This window comes from Dendropsophus ebraccatus, chromosome 3 (genome assembly GCF_027789765.1).
Source record: "Dendropsophus ebraccatus isolate aDenEbr1 chromosome 3, aDenEbr1.pat, whole genome shotgun sequence".
In the NCBI taxonomy this organism is placed as follows: domain Eukaryota; kingdom Metazoa; phylum Chordata; class Amphibia; order Anura; family Hylidae; genus Dendropsophus; species Dendropsophus ebraccatus.
The window spans coordinates 48,923,414-48,936,823 of record NC_091456.1 but is presented as its reverse complement, the minus strand read 5'-3'; the positions used below and the strand labels follow the sequence as shown (position 1 = coordinate 48,936,823).

General features: G+C 42.4%; 1 protein-coding gene across 1 annotated transcript in view; it reads right to left on the bottom strand.

The window, feature by feature from the left end:
• Nucleotides 1-360: 360 nt before the first annotated feature.
• The window catches only part of LOC138785604 (hippocampus abundant transcript 1 protein-like), a 54,582-nt gene continuing 41,532 nt past the window's right edge, over nucleotides 361-13,410 (bottom strand). The window contains exons 4-12 of the mRNA XM_069961708.1: nucleotides 13,238-13,365; nucleotides 10,227-10,341; nucleotides 8,516-8,734; nucleotides 7,731-7,844; nucleotides 7,217-7,288; nucleotides 5,969-6,081; nucleotides 4,183-4,280; nucleotides 3,089-3,249; nucleotides 361-2,309 (exon numbers count right to left, since the gene is read on the bottom strand). Of these exons, the coding sequence (XP_069817809.1) occupies nucleotides 2,106-2,309; nucleotides 3,089-3,249; nucleotides 4,183-4,280; nucleotides 5,969-6,081; nucleotides 7,217-7,288; nucleotides 7,731-7,844; nucleotides 8,516-8,734; nucleotides 10,227-10,341; nucleotides 13,238-13,365 (1,224 nt within the window). The 3' untranslated portion in view covers nucleotides 361-2,105. The remainder of the gene's footprint in view (nucleotides 2,310-3,088; nucleotides 3,250-4,182; nucleotides 4,281-5,968; nucleotides 6,082-7,216; nucleotides 7,289-7,730; nucleotides 7,845-8,515; nucleotides 8,735-10,226; nucleotides 10,342-13,237; nucleotides 13,366-13,410) is intronic.

The following is a 13,410-nucleotide window of genomic DNA, read 5'->3' as shown; positions in this document are numbered from 1 at the left end:
TATACTAACTTATGTTGGTTTTTAATGTAGCTGAATAAGCTTTAGTATCAACCATGGGTGCGACGTGCAGCCATTTCTGTGTTCTCCAGGCTTAAACACTAAAAGTGGCAGGTTTGTCCAGTTGTGTCTACAGTTGCGATTCACCCACATTTGCTTGACTGGTGTCTGGGGAGAGAGAAAAAAAAAAAAAAAAGTCAGAAGAGGAACCTTCCCTGTAATCCTAGACAACCTTTAAACCATCGGTGGAAAAAACATTTATCCCCCAAAAAATTGCTAATCCAATAAAACACGTATACACTTCAATCAAAGCTATAAGAGAGCAGAACAGGAGTATAATATGCCTTGTTTATTATGTACCATGATCAGTTTTAACATAAAAATCAAATGCATATTATAAAATGTATGTTATCTTTGTTGAAGGAAAAAAAACATCACAAAATATATACCTCATGTAAGAGAAAAAAAAAAAAAAAACATTTTCAATCATAGATATTCCTTTATATAAAAGCAATATATTTTCAGTCAAGAATCTTGTTACAGTTATAAATACAAGATATACACAGCCTCTCGGTAGGGAAAAAATGTTTCTTACAAATATCTACATATAAAACATTAAAAGCGGCGCTCCGTTAATGATGCTTTATTTACTCTTGATGGTCTGTATCAGTTTCAGAAAAATACATGTACATCTGTATATTTTCTTCAAACCACTCAATCTTCGCAAGTGACAAACAAAAAATAAAATTGAGAAACAAAAAAAAAAAACTGATGTGACAGCATCCCAAGATTGAGCTATAAAAAGAAAAAGTTTATCTGCATATCTCTTTCATCAAAGCGGTGTCGGAAGAGTTTCATATACATATATATGACGGCTATGATATGTGTCCAATGCACTCTACATAGCAGTTAAGGCTGGGGTGTAAATAAATGAGGTGACTATAATATCTGGACTGAGAATAAGAGACTAGAAATGCTGGTAGTTTTCGGCATCCACCTGCATTATGTAGGAAGCCTCCCTAAATTAGGAATGTTGTTGTGATAAAAACCTAAAGAAAGACCCTACCGTTATAGGTAAAGTGCAAGTAATGTGATCAAGCACCTATATGATCAATGTCAGGTGCATTTATCATGTAGTCAAAAAGGATGGTGCTTTTTTGGATCTACCAGAAAGAAAGTGATTGTAAAGTTTTGCTTGTCTGATGTAAAACAACGTAACATATGAGAAAGCTGCCATATAAATATTCTGATAACTACTTAGAACTGCACTATACAGCCACTTTTCTTTCCATTCATTTTATATTTACAGTTTTATATAACAATTCTCTGTGCAAATACTTGCCCTACGCGACAATGAGGCAGCTCGTTCCGATCCGTTACTTCGGAAGCCATAGTAAAAAAAAAAAAAGATTGTATTCTTAGTAAGCGAAACTGCTCTATTGTTTGCTACCAATTTCATGATTTTATATGGTATGACCTAGCAGCATTTGCCTAAAAAATAGTCTGGTTGGATTTGAGAGTGGTGGTTTGGGAATTCCTGCAGCATTCTGTTCATCATAGTACATCTCCGTAGTTCCAGAAGACAAGGTTACTCAGAAAATGCAGCAAGAAAGGCAAAACCAAGTCTTCTCCCCACCATCACCTACACAAACAAAATAATAACACAACAGAGAAATGTAACAGCAGGCACTGTAGGGTGTGTAACAACACGTCTTTCTTTGCATATGGTACCATTCGAAGTCAGATGCTCTGTCACTGCATTAGCTAGAGATTCCTTTTTTTCAACAGTCAATATAAAATGCAATGACAAGGTTTGAGGTAGCATAAACAAACAAAAAAAAACACAATCTCAAACCTTTGGCTGCTGGAGACTTCCGCTACTCATGCAACCTCCCATGCAGTGAATAGGTAATAACTGATATTTTAGACAAAAGGAAAAAAAAAAAAAAAAAAACAAGAGAAAATAACGGTAGTCATAACATCTGCATGGAGATCGAATGCCAAATTTTGTTGTCGCTGATGTGTAATGACCTTTTTATTCATCAGAATTTGGTACATTCGCCTTAATTCTGACTGCAGGTGACAGCAAGGGATAGTTTAGGAGGAAGTCATACACTAGTGTCTTGTAACAAGGGTTCTATGTCTTCACCGCTTCCACGCTCCGGATTATTCGTCTGACTATTGCTGCCCATGCTGTGCTTTCCAGCGTTTTTGGAGTGACTGCTGTGTTCGGGGATGAACAAGGCAACCAGAAAAGCAAGGAGGACGGCGATTGCTCCAAATAAAAATGGTGGTCCTGGAATAACAGCTCCCTAATGAGAGGAGAGGAAAGAAGTCAGAATTTTGAAGCATATTCTAGGTAAAACTAATGAAAGGGCCCCAAAACCTACCTAACTTCCTTTCCCAAAAATTGTCGGTTGCCAGATCACCATTTTAATTAGCAGACCATGCTAGCAATAGTGAACCGTGTCTATGACCAAATTATTCCTACAGCTCTTCTTGTCTGATATACTTGGTCATGCTCTACCCCCAGTGTCCCTAGCACTGCTCACCAAATTCTTTTATCTCCCTCCCTCCCTAAAGAACCTCATTCATGCTCCCTTGTTGCATTAGCAAACTGTGATGTGGCATGAGTGAAGTGCCTGTTTCAGGACCTGCAGGTCCTGTATCCTGCTTCCCCCAGGCAGCGCTTTATTCACCCACCAGAGATAATAAAGCTTCTTCCTTCTCAAACCTTGTAGTCCAAGAGGGAGCACAGAGACAGTCTGTGAGTGAAGGGATCCAGTTAATGTTTACATCACAGCTTGTGCAAGGTTAGAAACAGGCAGACAAGCAAGCTGACCCTCCCACAGTCTGAGAAAAGCAGCTGCAGCTTCCAGCATAAGCAAGACTTTAAAAAGCCTCAGAAAGGTGCTGAAAAGGTAAATAAATCCAGTAATTTATACATTATTGGTGAGGACATGTCTGAGCATATTGAGGAACTTAAAACTGTTTTAATCACTGTGTCCGGAAATCTTGTTTAAAAAGATTCTAACTAAGTAATTACTAACTAATGTTCAACTATTTATAAAGCCGGGATTCCACTACTCACTTCTTCACCAGGCTCTTTGCTTGTTGTTTTGTCATCCGAACTTGGTACTGGCACTAATCCTCCAAGCTCCACGTGGAAAAGAAAGAAAACAAACCCATACAGTGCTGGGCCTAGACCATTGCATAAACCTCGGATACCAGTCACCATGCCTTGTGCAACACCTGTTCCGGTAAAAAAAAAATCAAAAGCTTTATGTTAGATCAAGCACAAACTTATTGTTCACACTTGAAGTATAAAAAAACTACTTTATTAAAATAAAAACATATATAAAAGGCTCACCATTACGCGTTTCTAGACCAGACTGGTCTCTTCATCAGTTGCTAGCATCTGGTGCACCTGATGAAGAGACCAGTCCAGTCTAGAAACGCGTAATGGTGAGCCTTTTATATACGTTTTTATTATTTTAATAAAGTAGTTTTTTAGATTTCATCTGTTGGGAGTAGCTGCACCTGTTAATTCTGCTGGTATTGGGAGAGTAGGACTGCATCTTGTTATGGCCCTGGCGTGGGTTTGCAGAAAGGCTGCACACTGGTTCCTCTCTTGAGGATACGCATGGAGAGTTTTGCCTCGATCTTGCACAACTCAGCCAGATGAGAGGGGACCTGGTTTCACTCAGTTACTGGAATTCTATCCATCCTATTGCATCTGGTCCTGCACATGGAGCGCTGTCTTTGTTCTTTTTTACTCTAGCGTCCTGTGTATCCTGAAACTAATACCGCCTGGAAAACATGGACACAGCCATGGCTGTATGGATGGATTAATCCTCCAGGCATTACAAAGTTGAGACACAGCTGTCTACAGATGGGTAATGCCTTCTTTTGGAGAGTTCTCTGGCTTGCCATACATCAGATACCTTGAGAACTTGAGTGAGTGTTGCTTTGCCTATCCCTTCTATACAGCAAGGAAAAAGACGGTTGTAGTGCTAGACCACCCGGTAAAAACCTTACTGATCCCTCTATTAAGAAAGTTAGAATGACTCAAAATTCCTTAGCCTAGCCCAGATATTCTGTAAATTGAAGGAACGCCTTAGCTTGTATGCCATGTTTATTTCATGCGGATGGAACAATTGAAAGCTGTCTGATGATAAAACGTACCTTGTTGATCTGATTCAGCATTACGAGAAATCAGAGCACTCACAGCAGGGAATGTGATACTAGACATTGCAGCTACAGCACCAGCTGCCCACATCATCCTGGAAAGTTATTAAAGAGAACGACATGAAACAAATGCAAATGAGAAAGCCACCCATACTAGATACATAACCATAATGAGAATATTCCACAGATTACACAGATGACAATTCACACTGCTTCATATTTTAGTTCTCCAGCATGCAGTCAGTGCAATAAATTTTGTTTCTCCCAATAGAGCTGCTAAGGCGTTCTCTTACCATATGTTTCAATGAAAAAGTGAGGATCCGGCACTCCAAATAATAGAATAAAAATCCAAAATTTTATTAGGTCATGTTAAAAACCAGCTGAGCAACTCATGCTGTATGGCCTGGTGGACTGACGCGTTTCGCGCATGCGCGCTTAAAGGACAACTCAGGCGAAAATTTTTTTTGGCTTATTTAACACACATTACAAAGTTATATAACTTTGTAATGTGGTTAAATACCCGGTCTGGCCCCCTTCCCCCACTTTCCGACCCCCGACCCTCCACCCCGCAAGTTAAAGAATATATACATTACCTATTACGGTCGTCACGGTCCTCTTCTCTGGTGTCGGGTGATGTCAGAGCTGGGGGCGGTCCGGGTCTTCTTCCTCCTCGGCGTCTTTATTGAGAGTGAATGGGAGAGAAAAGGCTGCTGGTGCACATGGGCACCAGCAGCCTTTTCATTGGCTGGAGCGCATCACATGGCTTCCCAGCTTGCTCAGCCCTGATTGGCTGAGCTTGCTGGAAGCCATGTGATGCGCTCCAGCCAATGAAAAGGCTGCCGGTGCGCAAGCGCACTGGCAGCCTTTTCTCTCTCATGGACCCGGAAGCAAGAGACATCGCTGGACGGCGGAGGCAGGTGACGGTGAGGCGGACGGCGGGCGAATGGAGTGGCGATCGTCACCGGAGGGATGGTGAGTATGGTGTCTGTGTGTGTCTGTGTTTTTTTTTTTTGGTGGGGTCCCGCCGGAGTTGTCCTTTAATCATAGTCTATGATTAAGCACGCATGCGCGAAACGCGTCAGTCCACCAGGCCATGAGTTGCTCAGCTGGTTTTTAACATGACCTAATAAAATTTTGGATTTTTATTCTATTATTTGGAGTGCCGGATCCTCACTTTTTCATTGAAACACTTGCTCGCTGACGGACAGCCACCGCCAGGAACCGTGCACCCCCCCCCCCCCCCCCCGTATACGCTGAGACCCTAACGGACACACAAGGAGGTGAGCTGATCTCCACCATTCATTTATTGTTCGTTCTCTTACCATACTTGGTGTATCATCCTCCTAGGGGGTATATAGGAGAAAACGTTTTACTGCAGCGCACTGCACGGAGTGAGGACGGAACTACTCATGGCTCCCTGCCTGTCAACTGCGCTCTGCAGTGATAATTGACAGGCAAAGTAGCCTGTTAGTAGCCTCTTTGCCTGTCAATCATCACTGCAGAGCGTGCTGATGGTCAAAGAACCGTGACTAGTTCCAGGCTCTCTCCATGCAGCACACGCCAGAATAAAACATTTTCTCCTTTTCTCCTTATATACCCCCTAGGAGGATGGCACACAAAGTATGGTAGAGAGAACGCTTTAGCTGCTCTATAAGGAGCTGATAACAATGTTATAGGTATTATCCTACCGATTTGTTCCCTTTAAGTATTTTTAAAACAAATGGCATCCAGTTAGAAAGGTGACAACAAATGATAGGCGAGAACAAATACTGTGTATACTTACCATGGCTGCGAACCAAAACCATACCAGGCCAGCTGGAACATTTGAAAACCAAGCCCAAGAAGAACTGTGTTTTTGTTTCCAATTGAGCGCATCAATATACTCAGAAACACAGTCTAAAAAAATATATAAAAGAATAGCACAAGAATTAGGATGTGAGAAGAGAGTTATGGACCTTACCTAATGCTTCTGGCTTTAAAACAAAGATATATTATTTAGTAAGGAGCAAATGAAGGCCAATATCAAAAACTTTGGAAATTGCATGAACTGTACTATAGTATTTCAACAAGCAATTATCAACTTATAAGGGTCCTCCATCTTTGGCTAATCTGGCCATCTTTGGATATATACAATCAATTGCTCCCATAGCTGGAAGTAATCTGTGGGTGGAGAATATATCTTTCATGATATAAAGTTACCTATATAACATGCATGTCTGCTGGTGTTCCTTCCAATGCCTGATCTCCCTTGGTATGGTGATGGCTGCGTCTAGCTGATCTCATTGGCTAAATAATCTGAGCCTCGGATGGTTGGATTTCATAAGCACTTATAGTGATGTACGTATTTATACATGTTGGAACTTTTTGCAACGATACATAATATAAAAGCCCTGTGGTAACACCATGGGGTTACACCACTATACAGTAACTATTATGGTCCGGGTTATAATACAACACACAACCTGAGGACAGATGTTGCAATATTTTTTGGAAGAAAACAACTAACCTTTTAAATCCTAAATTACCCATGAAAAAGGAATTTGTCAGCTGAAATTCAGGTTCCAAACTGCTGACACAGTTGGATATCTGTTAGGGACACATGGTACCTTTCATATAGCCATCTATGCTTCCTAAATGTAGAAAAAGTTTATTATTCTCCAGTGCAAAATGTCAAAGAGGCTTTTCTAAGCTCCTGTAGTGCTGCAGGCTGTAATGCCACCTCACTTTCCCTCCAAACCCTGCCCCTGCTAAACTGACAGTAGACTCCAGCTGTCAAGCAATCAGGGATAAGGTTGGGAGAGAGAGCAAGGAGGTGTGGCACTTTAGGACCTTGGGAAAGTCTCTTTAAAACTTTGAACTGTAGAATAAAAGCATGTTTATGTGTTATGGAAGCACAGAGAGATACATAGAAGGTACCATGTGCCTCCTTGTACTGCTAATTAATGTAAACTGTATTTGACAGATTCACTTTAAATATAAACAGGTTATACTTAAACATCGAGCCTTGCACAAGATACAGTAAAGTACATACCTGAGCGACAATGGACAAAATCCCCACCACTGCTATGAAAGCAGCAATGCTACCCTGATTGAAGCCTATGATCTGCAACAAGAATTACAAAAAGAAATTAATCCATATAAAATGTATGCTTTTACAAAGTTACTAAATTTTGTATGAATTGAACGGCTGCAGTGTTTGTTTGTTTTTTTAACCACTGCCCCGTTCCTGCACATGGCGCCGGTCCACTACCGAGCACCGGCCTGGGCTAAAAACACTGGAGGCAGGGCCGCCTGCCCCTCTGTGATGCAGCCCCATTGATTCTAATGGAGCCACGTCACAGAAGGGAGGGGTTTCCCTACGCCGGCACATTGATATGTAACACTTAAAGCGAATGTACCTAATGGATAAGAAACCTCAATTTAATGGACAAAAACACCAACTGAACTATAAGCTGTTCTGTCCTTACGATAGAAGTATAACACTATCTAGGGTTTTCATGGGTAAATAGAATAGCTGTCTTTGGCACAATCTGTAAGTCACCTACCTGTTTGAGATAAAGGAAAAAACTGGAATATTGGCCTGCTTCTGGCAAATAGGAAAAGAAAACTGTGATACAAATGAGAAGTACTGTGGTGTCTTTCCCAATCTTTTTCAGTGACTGCAAGGAAAAGAGAATAAGCTTCAGAATAATACTAAAAGATTAGGTTTTTTTTTTTGTTTTTTTTTTACGCATAAGCTGAAATTAAAGTTGGTGTTCAAGCAAAGCTTAGAGCGTCAGAAGAAGTTATTCAACTTTCTGATGTTCTTTGTTTTTCAATTCTTAACCATTAAAGTCGATGAATGAAAAAGAAAAAAAAAAAAATCTTATGTATTACATTCAGAATTTGGAACCCTGTCTTGATGTAAAGCCAATAGTGAGCCCTGTACTTCAGTAAGGTGCACAAGTTCAGTCACCCATGCTGGTTTTTGTCAGGCCTGACAAATGTCTGAATTACAACAGGGGAGCCAAGAAAAGCGAGTCTTTTTTTGTTTAAAGGTGAACCTACTGCTATGTCCCGATGAGGATGAAGGCAAGTTTCTTACCTTGATCCTCAGCACCATTATCAATAAAGTTTGTACTTTAATCCATATGCTAAAGAGGCGGTTTAATGCACTGGGTGTAGGACTACCACCTACAGTGCACTGAGCCACCCCGGATGACACTCTCCTAATGAATATTGCTCTGCAGTGGCCAGTGCTAGAGTAAGTTTTTTTTTATACTGCAGTGTGGCAGGTTTATCTGTGAGAAGTACCAAAAAAAAAAGAAAAAAAAAAGAAAAATAATCTTACAGAAAATGGGTCCGCTTGTTCCCAGGAAATCTGTGCTCCCCAGAAATTAGGTCTCATTTTGTCCCGAAGTGATTCAGGCACAACCAATAATATAAAGCAGATATCCAATAGTGCCACCACGGTAGCCAGAAGAACCACCAAGTTATCACCGTAAAATGTGGAGATGTAAGCACCAATTGCTGGACTTGTAACCAAACTTGCTGCAAATGTAGCAGACACCTGTGAAAGCAGAAATACATACAATTTTTAGATATTCAAGAGTAGATAACAACTTTCTTCATTATCTCCTGCACAAGTCATTAATTCTCAATTCACTGTTAAAATGTAGACAAGAGAAGGGAGGGGGAGTGAGCGACAGACACATAATGAGGTGCCATTGGCTTTTTACTGTTTCATGTCCTCCATGCTGCTGCTGTTTCTGAGGATATGCTATATAGATGAAGAAACAAGATCTCTTCTGTGTGAGCAGTAGAGAAAAGCACAGGAAACTGGAAATTGCCTGCAGAAGGGAAACTAGGGCTGACCAATATTTCTTGAAATTAAACTAATTTTACAAAATTAGTCCAATTCATGATCTCAATCTTTAATTTCCTTGTTTTAGGTTAATAAAGCTAAAGGACGCGTTCACGCGTTCCCTTACATATAAAAGGATAGGACTATCCCATCACCGAGTCTTAACAAAGCTCTTTCGCAATGTACTATCACTCCTCTAGTCTCATCACAGCGCCCCAATGTACTACCCCCTCCCAAGTCTCATCATTGTCTTCCATGTACTATCCCAGAGTCTCATCACAGCTTCCCAATGTACTATCTCCTCCTGAGTCTCATCACAGCCCCCCAATATACTATCGCTCCCCTAGTCTCATCACAGCCTCCCAATGTACTATCACTCCCCGTCTCATCACAGCCTCCCAATATACTATCGCTCCCCTAGTCTCATCACAGCCCCCCAATGTACTATCGCTCCCCTAGTCTCATCACAGCCTCCCAATGTACTATTGCTCCCCTAGTCTCATCCCAGCCCCCCCAATGTACTATCGCTCCACTAGTCTCATCACAGCCTCCCAATGTACTATTGCTCCCCTAGTCTCATCACAGCCTCCCAATGTACTATCGCTCCCCTAGTCTCATCACAGCCTCCTAATGTACTATCGCTCCCCTAGTCTCATCACAGCCTCCCAATGTACTATCGCTCCCCTAGTCTCATCACAGCCTCCCAATGTACTATTGCTTCCCTAGTCTCATCACAGCCTCCCATGTACTATCCCACCAAATAATGAGAGAATAGTCCCTTGACTGTTCTACACCTAGATAATCCACCTTATTTCTGAGCAATCTGCTTATTACGATGTAGGAAACAAGCAAGTTCTCAGATTACTAAACCAAAACCACATCACGTTGAGGAGCATGGGCTAGGAAAAAAAAGCTAAGCCTTAGATTCTGTGTTATGGTAATGTCCAATTAGTGATTAGAGATTCAGGCTGGACTAAAGGGCCTACAATGTTTTCTTTTGTATATTCTTGGAGGACAGAAAAGGCTGGATGGAACGCCATGTTGTAGTATTAGGACAGGCTTTGTACTACTTTTATGTGGCATTTCAAAAACAGTTAAAACCGTAATGATGAAAAAAACATTATGCTGCTATTCCACCTGCAGAAGCATCTGAACTAACCCCAAGACACTGTAACAATGTATACAGCAAACAACTCACCAATCCATAAGCTGTACTTCTTTCATGTTCCTGTGTTATGTCCGCAACATAGGCAAAAATCACAGAGAACGTCACTGAAAATGCTCCGGACACTGAAATCATAGCAAAATACCACCTGTAGGGCAGAAGAGGGGCAGATATCACTGCTAAAAAACTGTCCATGTATAAACAGGCAATGCTACATTATACACTTTATGGACTAAAGTATTTGGTCAGCTACACATTACACCCAATATGCGCTTTTAGGACACCTCATTCTAAAGCCACAGGCATCAAAGGGAAATAAAAATTGATGGTCTATCTTAAGCATAGGTCATCAATGTCTGATCAATAAAGGTGCCAGCACCCAGCACCCCTACCCATCTGCTGTTCATGCAAGCTACAGCACATACACAAAGAACAGGAACAGAAGCCATGCAATGTTCATTATGTAGTGGTTGCATTGGGTTACAGCAGCTCAGGGAAAATAATAGGCGTTGAGCTGTACTAACCAGGTGCCACAGACTAGTTTGTTTATGTGCCACAACAGCACCTAGCAAAAACACCTAACAGGGGTGCCCCATGTCAACACCCATAGATCAGACATTGAGGGCTTATCCTGAGAAAAGGTGGTCAATGTATAATCCCTGGAAAAGAAGAGTTTTAATAAGGAGTCTGAACCTTCCAAGGAAAAAAAAATGCTCCATTGTATCAAAGCACTCCACTGCAGGGCTAGCCAGTATGGGCCATAAATGATGGAAGAATAACATGGCCCTCTTTCTCACCTGACCTTAAAGTGTCACTTTTTTTTTTTTTTTTTTGCAGAAATCAATAGTCTAGGCTATTTTAAGAAACTTCGGAATTGGGTTTGTTAGCCGAAAAATGTATTTTTATCATAAAAAAAACAGTTTAAAGCTCTCGCCCTGTCTTCATTGTTTTCTATGGAGAGGGGAGGGGTGGAGAGAGATGAGGCACCAAAACAGAACAAAGTTAATTTACAGATACATCATCGGACTATCTCCTCTGAAGTCAGCACTGACCTCTGAATATGGCTTTCACACAGTTCCCTCTAGTATCCTCCCCCCTCTCCATAGAACAGACAGGGCCCGACTGATGGAAAAGAGTCGAGATTTCCTGATAATTAGCAGTGAATGAGAGAGGGGGGAGGGGGGGGGGACCTAAGGAAAGGCTTTGTGAATGCAGATAATTACATATTTGCCTTAAGGCCCTATTCCACCAACAGATCTGACGACAGATTATCTTCCAAAGATTTGAAGCCAAACCCTGGAACAGACTATAATTAGAGAACAGGTCATAAAGGAAAGACTGGATTTTTCCTCTTTTCAAATCCACTCCTGGGTTTGGCTTCAAATCTTTGGCAGATAATCTGTTGTCAGATCTGTTGGTGGAATAGGGCCTTAATAAACCCAATTACAAAGTTTCTTAAAATCGCCTAGACTATTGATTTGTGCAAAAAAAAAAAACACGACAGTGACACTTTAATCCTATTAAGAACTTGTGGGCCCTTCTGTGAAGGAAGATGTACGGTAAAGGAAAACTACATTTCTCTGAAGTGTCTGGAAGGCTGTGGTTGCGGCTGCACATAAAGCTGGATTACTAACAGATTAGGAAACAGACAGATTCCATGGATGGAAGGCATATGGCTGTTATTGAAAAGAATTATACCAATCACTGTTGATTGTAAAAAGATTAAAGGGACTCTCAGGTCTATGGTCTCAGGTTGATGCTGTCCTATCTCAGAGTAGCATAAACCAGACAGACGCTGAACAGAATGATGTATCACTTACATTGTTCTGTGCAGCTGATCCAGATATACGGTATCCTCCTGAATAACATGGGCAATAAGTAATCCCCTCCATTATGTGCATGAGTCAGGTAGTCGTGGATATTCATGAGAAGCAGAAAACTCCGCCCACCAGCGGATTGGCAGTTAGTTAGCTATCTATGCTGTGTATAGACAGTCAACAGTCAATCAGCAGGGGGTGGGTGAGGGGAGTGGTGAGACAAGAATCCTATTCTCCTGCATATTAGGAGAACAGCTGATCAGAATGATGTAAGTAATAAACCGATCTGTCCAGTATTTCTGTCACTAGTTTATGCTGCCCTCATTAAGGCTACAAACCCACTTGGCGGGTCTGCAGCGAGTCCCCTTGCTGCGTATTTGCAGCGAGACTTGCTGCAGATCCCGGCCCTATACTTTTAATGGCAGACAAACACGCAGCAGGGATGTACATCCCTGCTGCGAGTTTGTCTGCAGCCCACCCCATTAACCCCCCGGCCGCCGGAGCTGATACTTCACGGCGGTTCCCGATGTCTTTAGCAAGCCGGAGCGGGGACCAGGTGAAGTATATGCTCCAGCCAGCCGCCCGCAGCCCCGGCCGCCCGATCGCGCCCCCCCCCCCCCCCCGCAGCACCGATCGCTTGCTCGCGATGCGAGGGCGTGCGAGCGATCGGTGCTGCGGGGGAGGGGGGGGTTGGGGGTGAGCGATCGGTGCTGCGGGGGGGGGGGGGGGGGCGATCGGCCGGCCGGGGCTGCGGGAGGTGTTAAAGAGGCTGCGGGCGGCTGGCTGGAGCATATACTTCACCTGGTCCCCGCTCCGGCTTGCTGAAGACATCGGGAACCGCCGGAGCCGGGATCAGGTGAAGTATCAGCTCCGGTGGCCAGGGGGTTAATGGGGTGGGCTGCAGACAAACTCGCAGCAGGGATGTACATCCCTGCTGCGTGTTTGTCTGCCATTAAAAGTATAGGGCCGGGATCTGCAGCGAGTCTCGATGCAAATACGCAGCGAGGGGGCTCGCTGCAGACCCGCCAAGTGGGTTTGTAGCCTTAAGATGGAATTAACCTAATGGCAGATTCCCTTTAAAAGGGACAAAATTTTGCAAACTGCCATGCTGCAGCAGTGGCAACATCCTACTGAAATCAGTTGTTTCATTCAGCCCCAGAGGCATATAGTCAATGATTAGGTATCCTATATGGTATTACGTACAGTACATAAGATTTCTTCACTTACCATGGGCTTATTCTCATTAATGGGATAGGGGCACAGGTAAAGAACACAGTAATAAGCAGGAAGGACTTTCTCCCATAAACATCTGATAAAGCACCAATGAGCGGAGCACACATAAATGACAGGAAGCCCTGAAAAGTAAAACAAGACAGCGTTAAACTACATAAAATAATTTT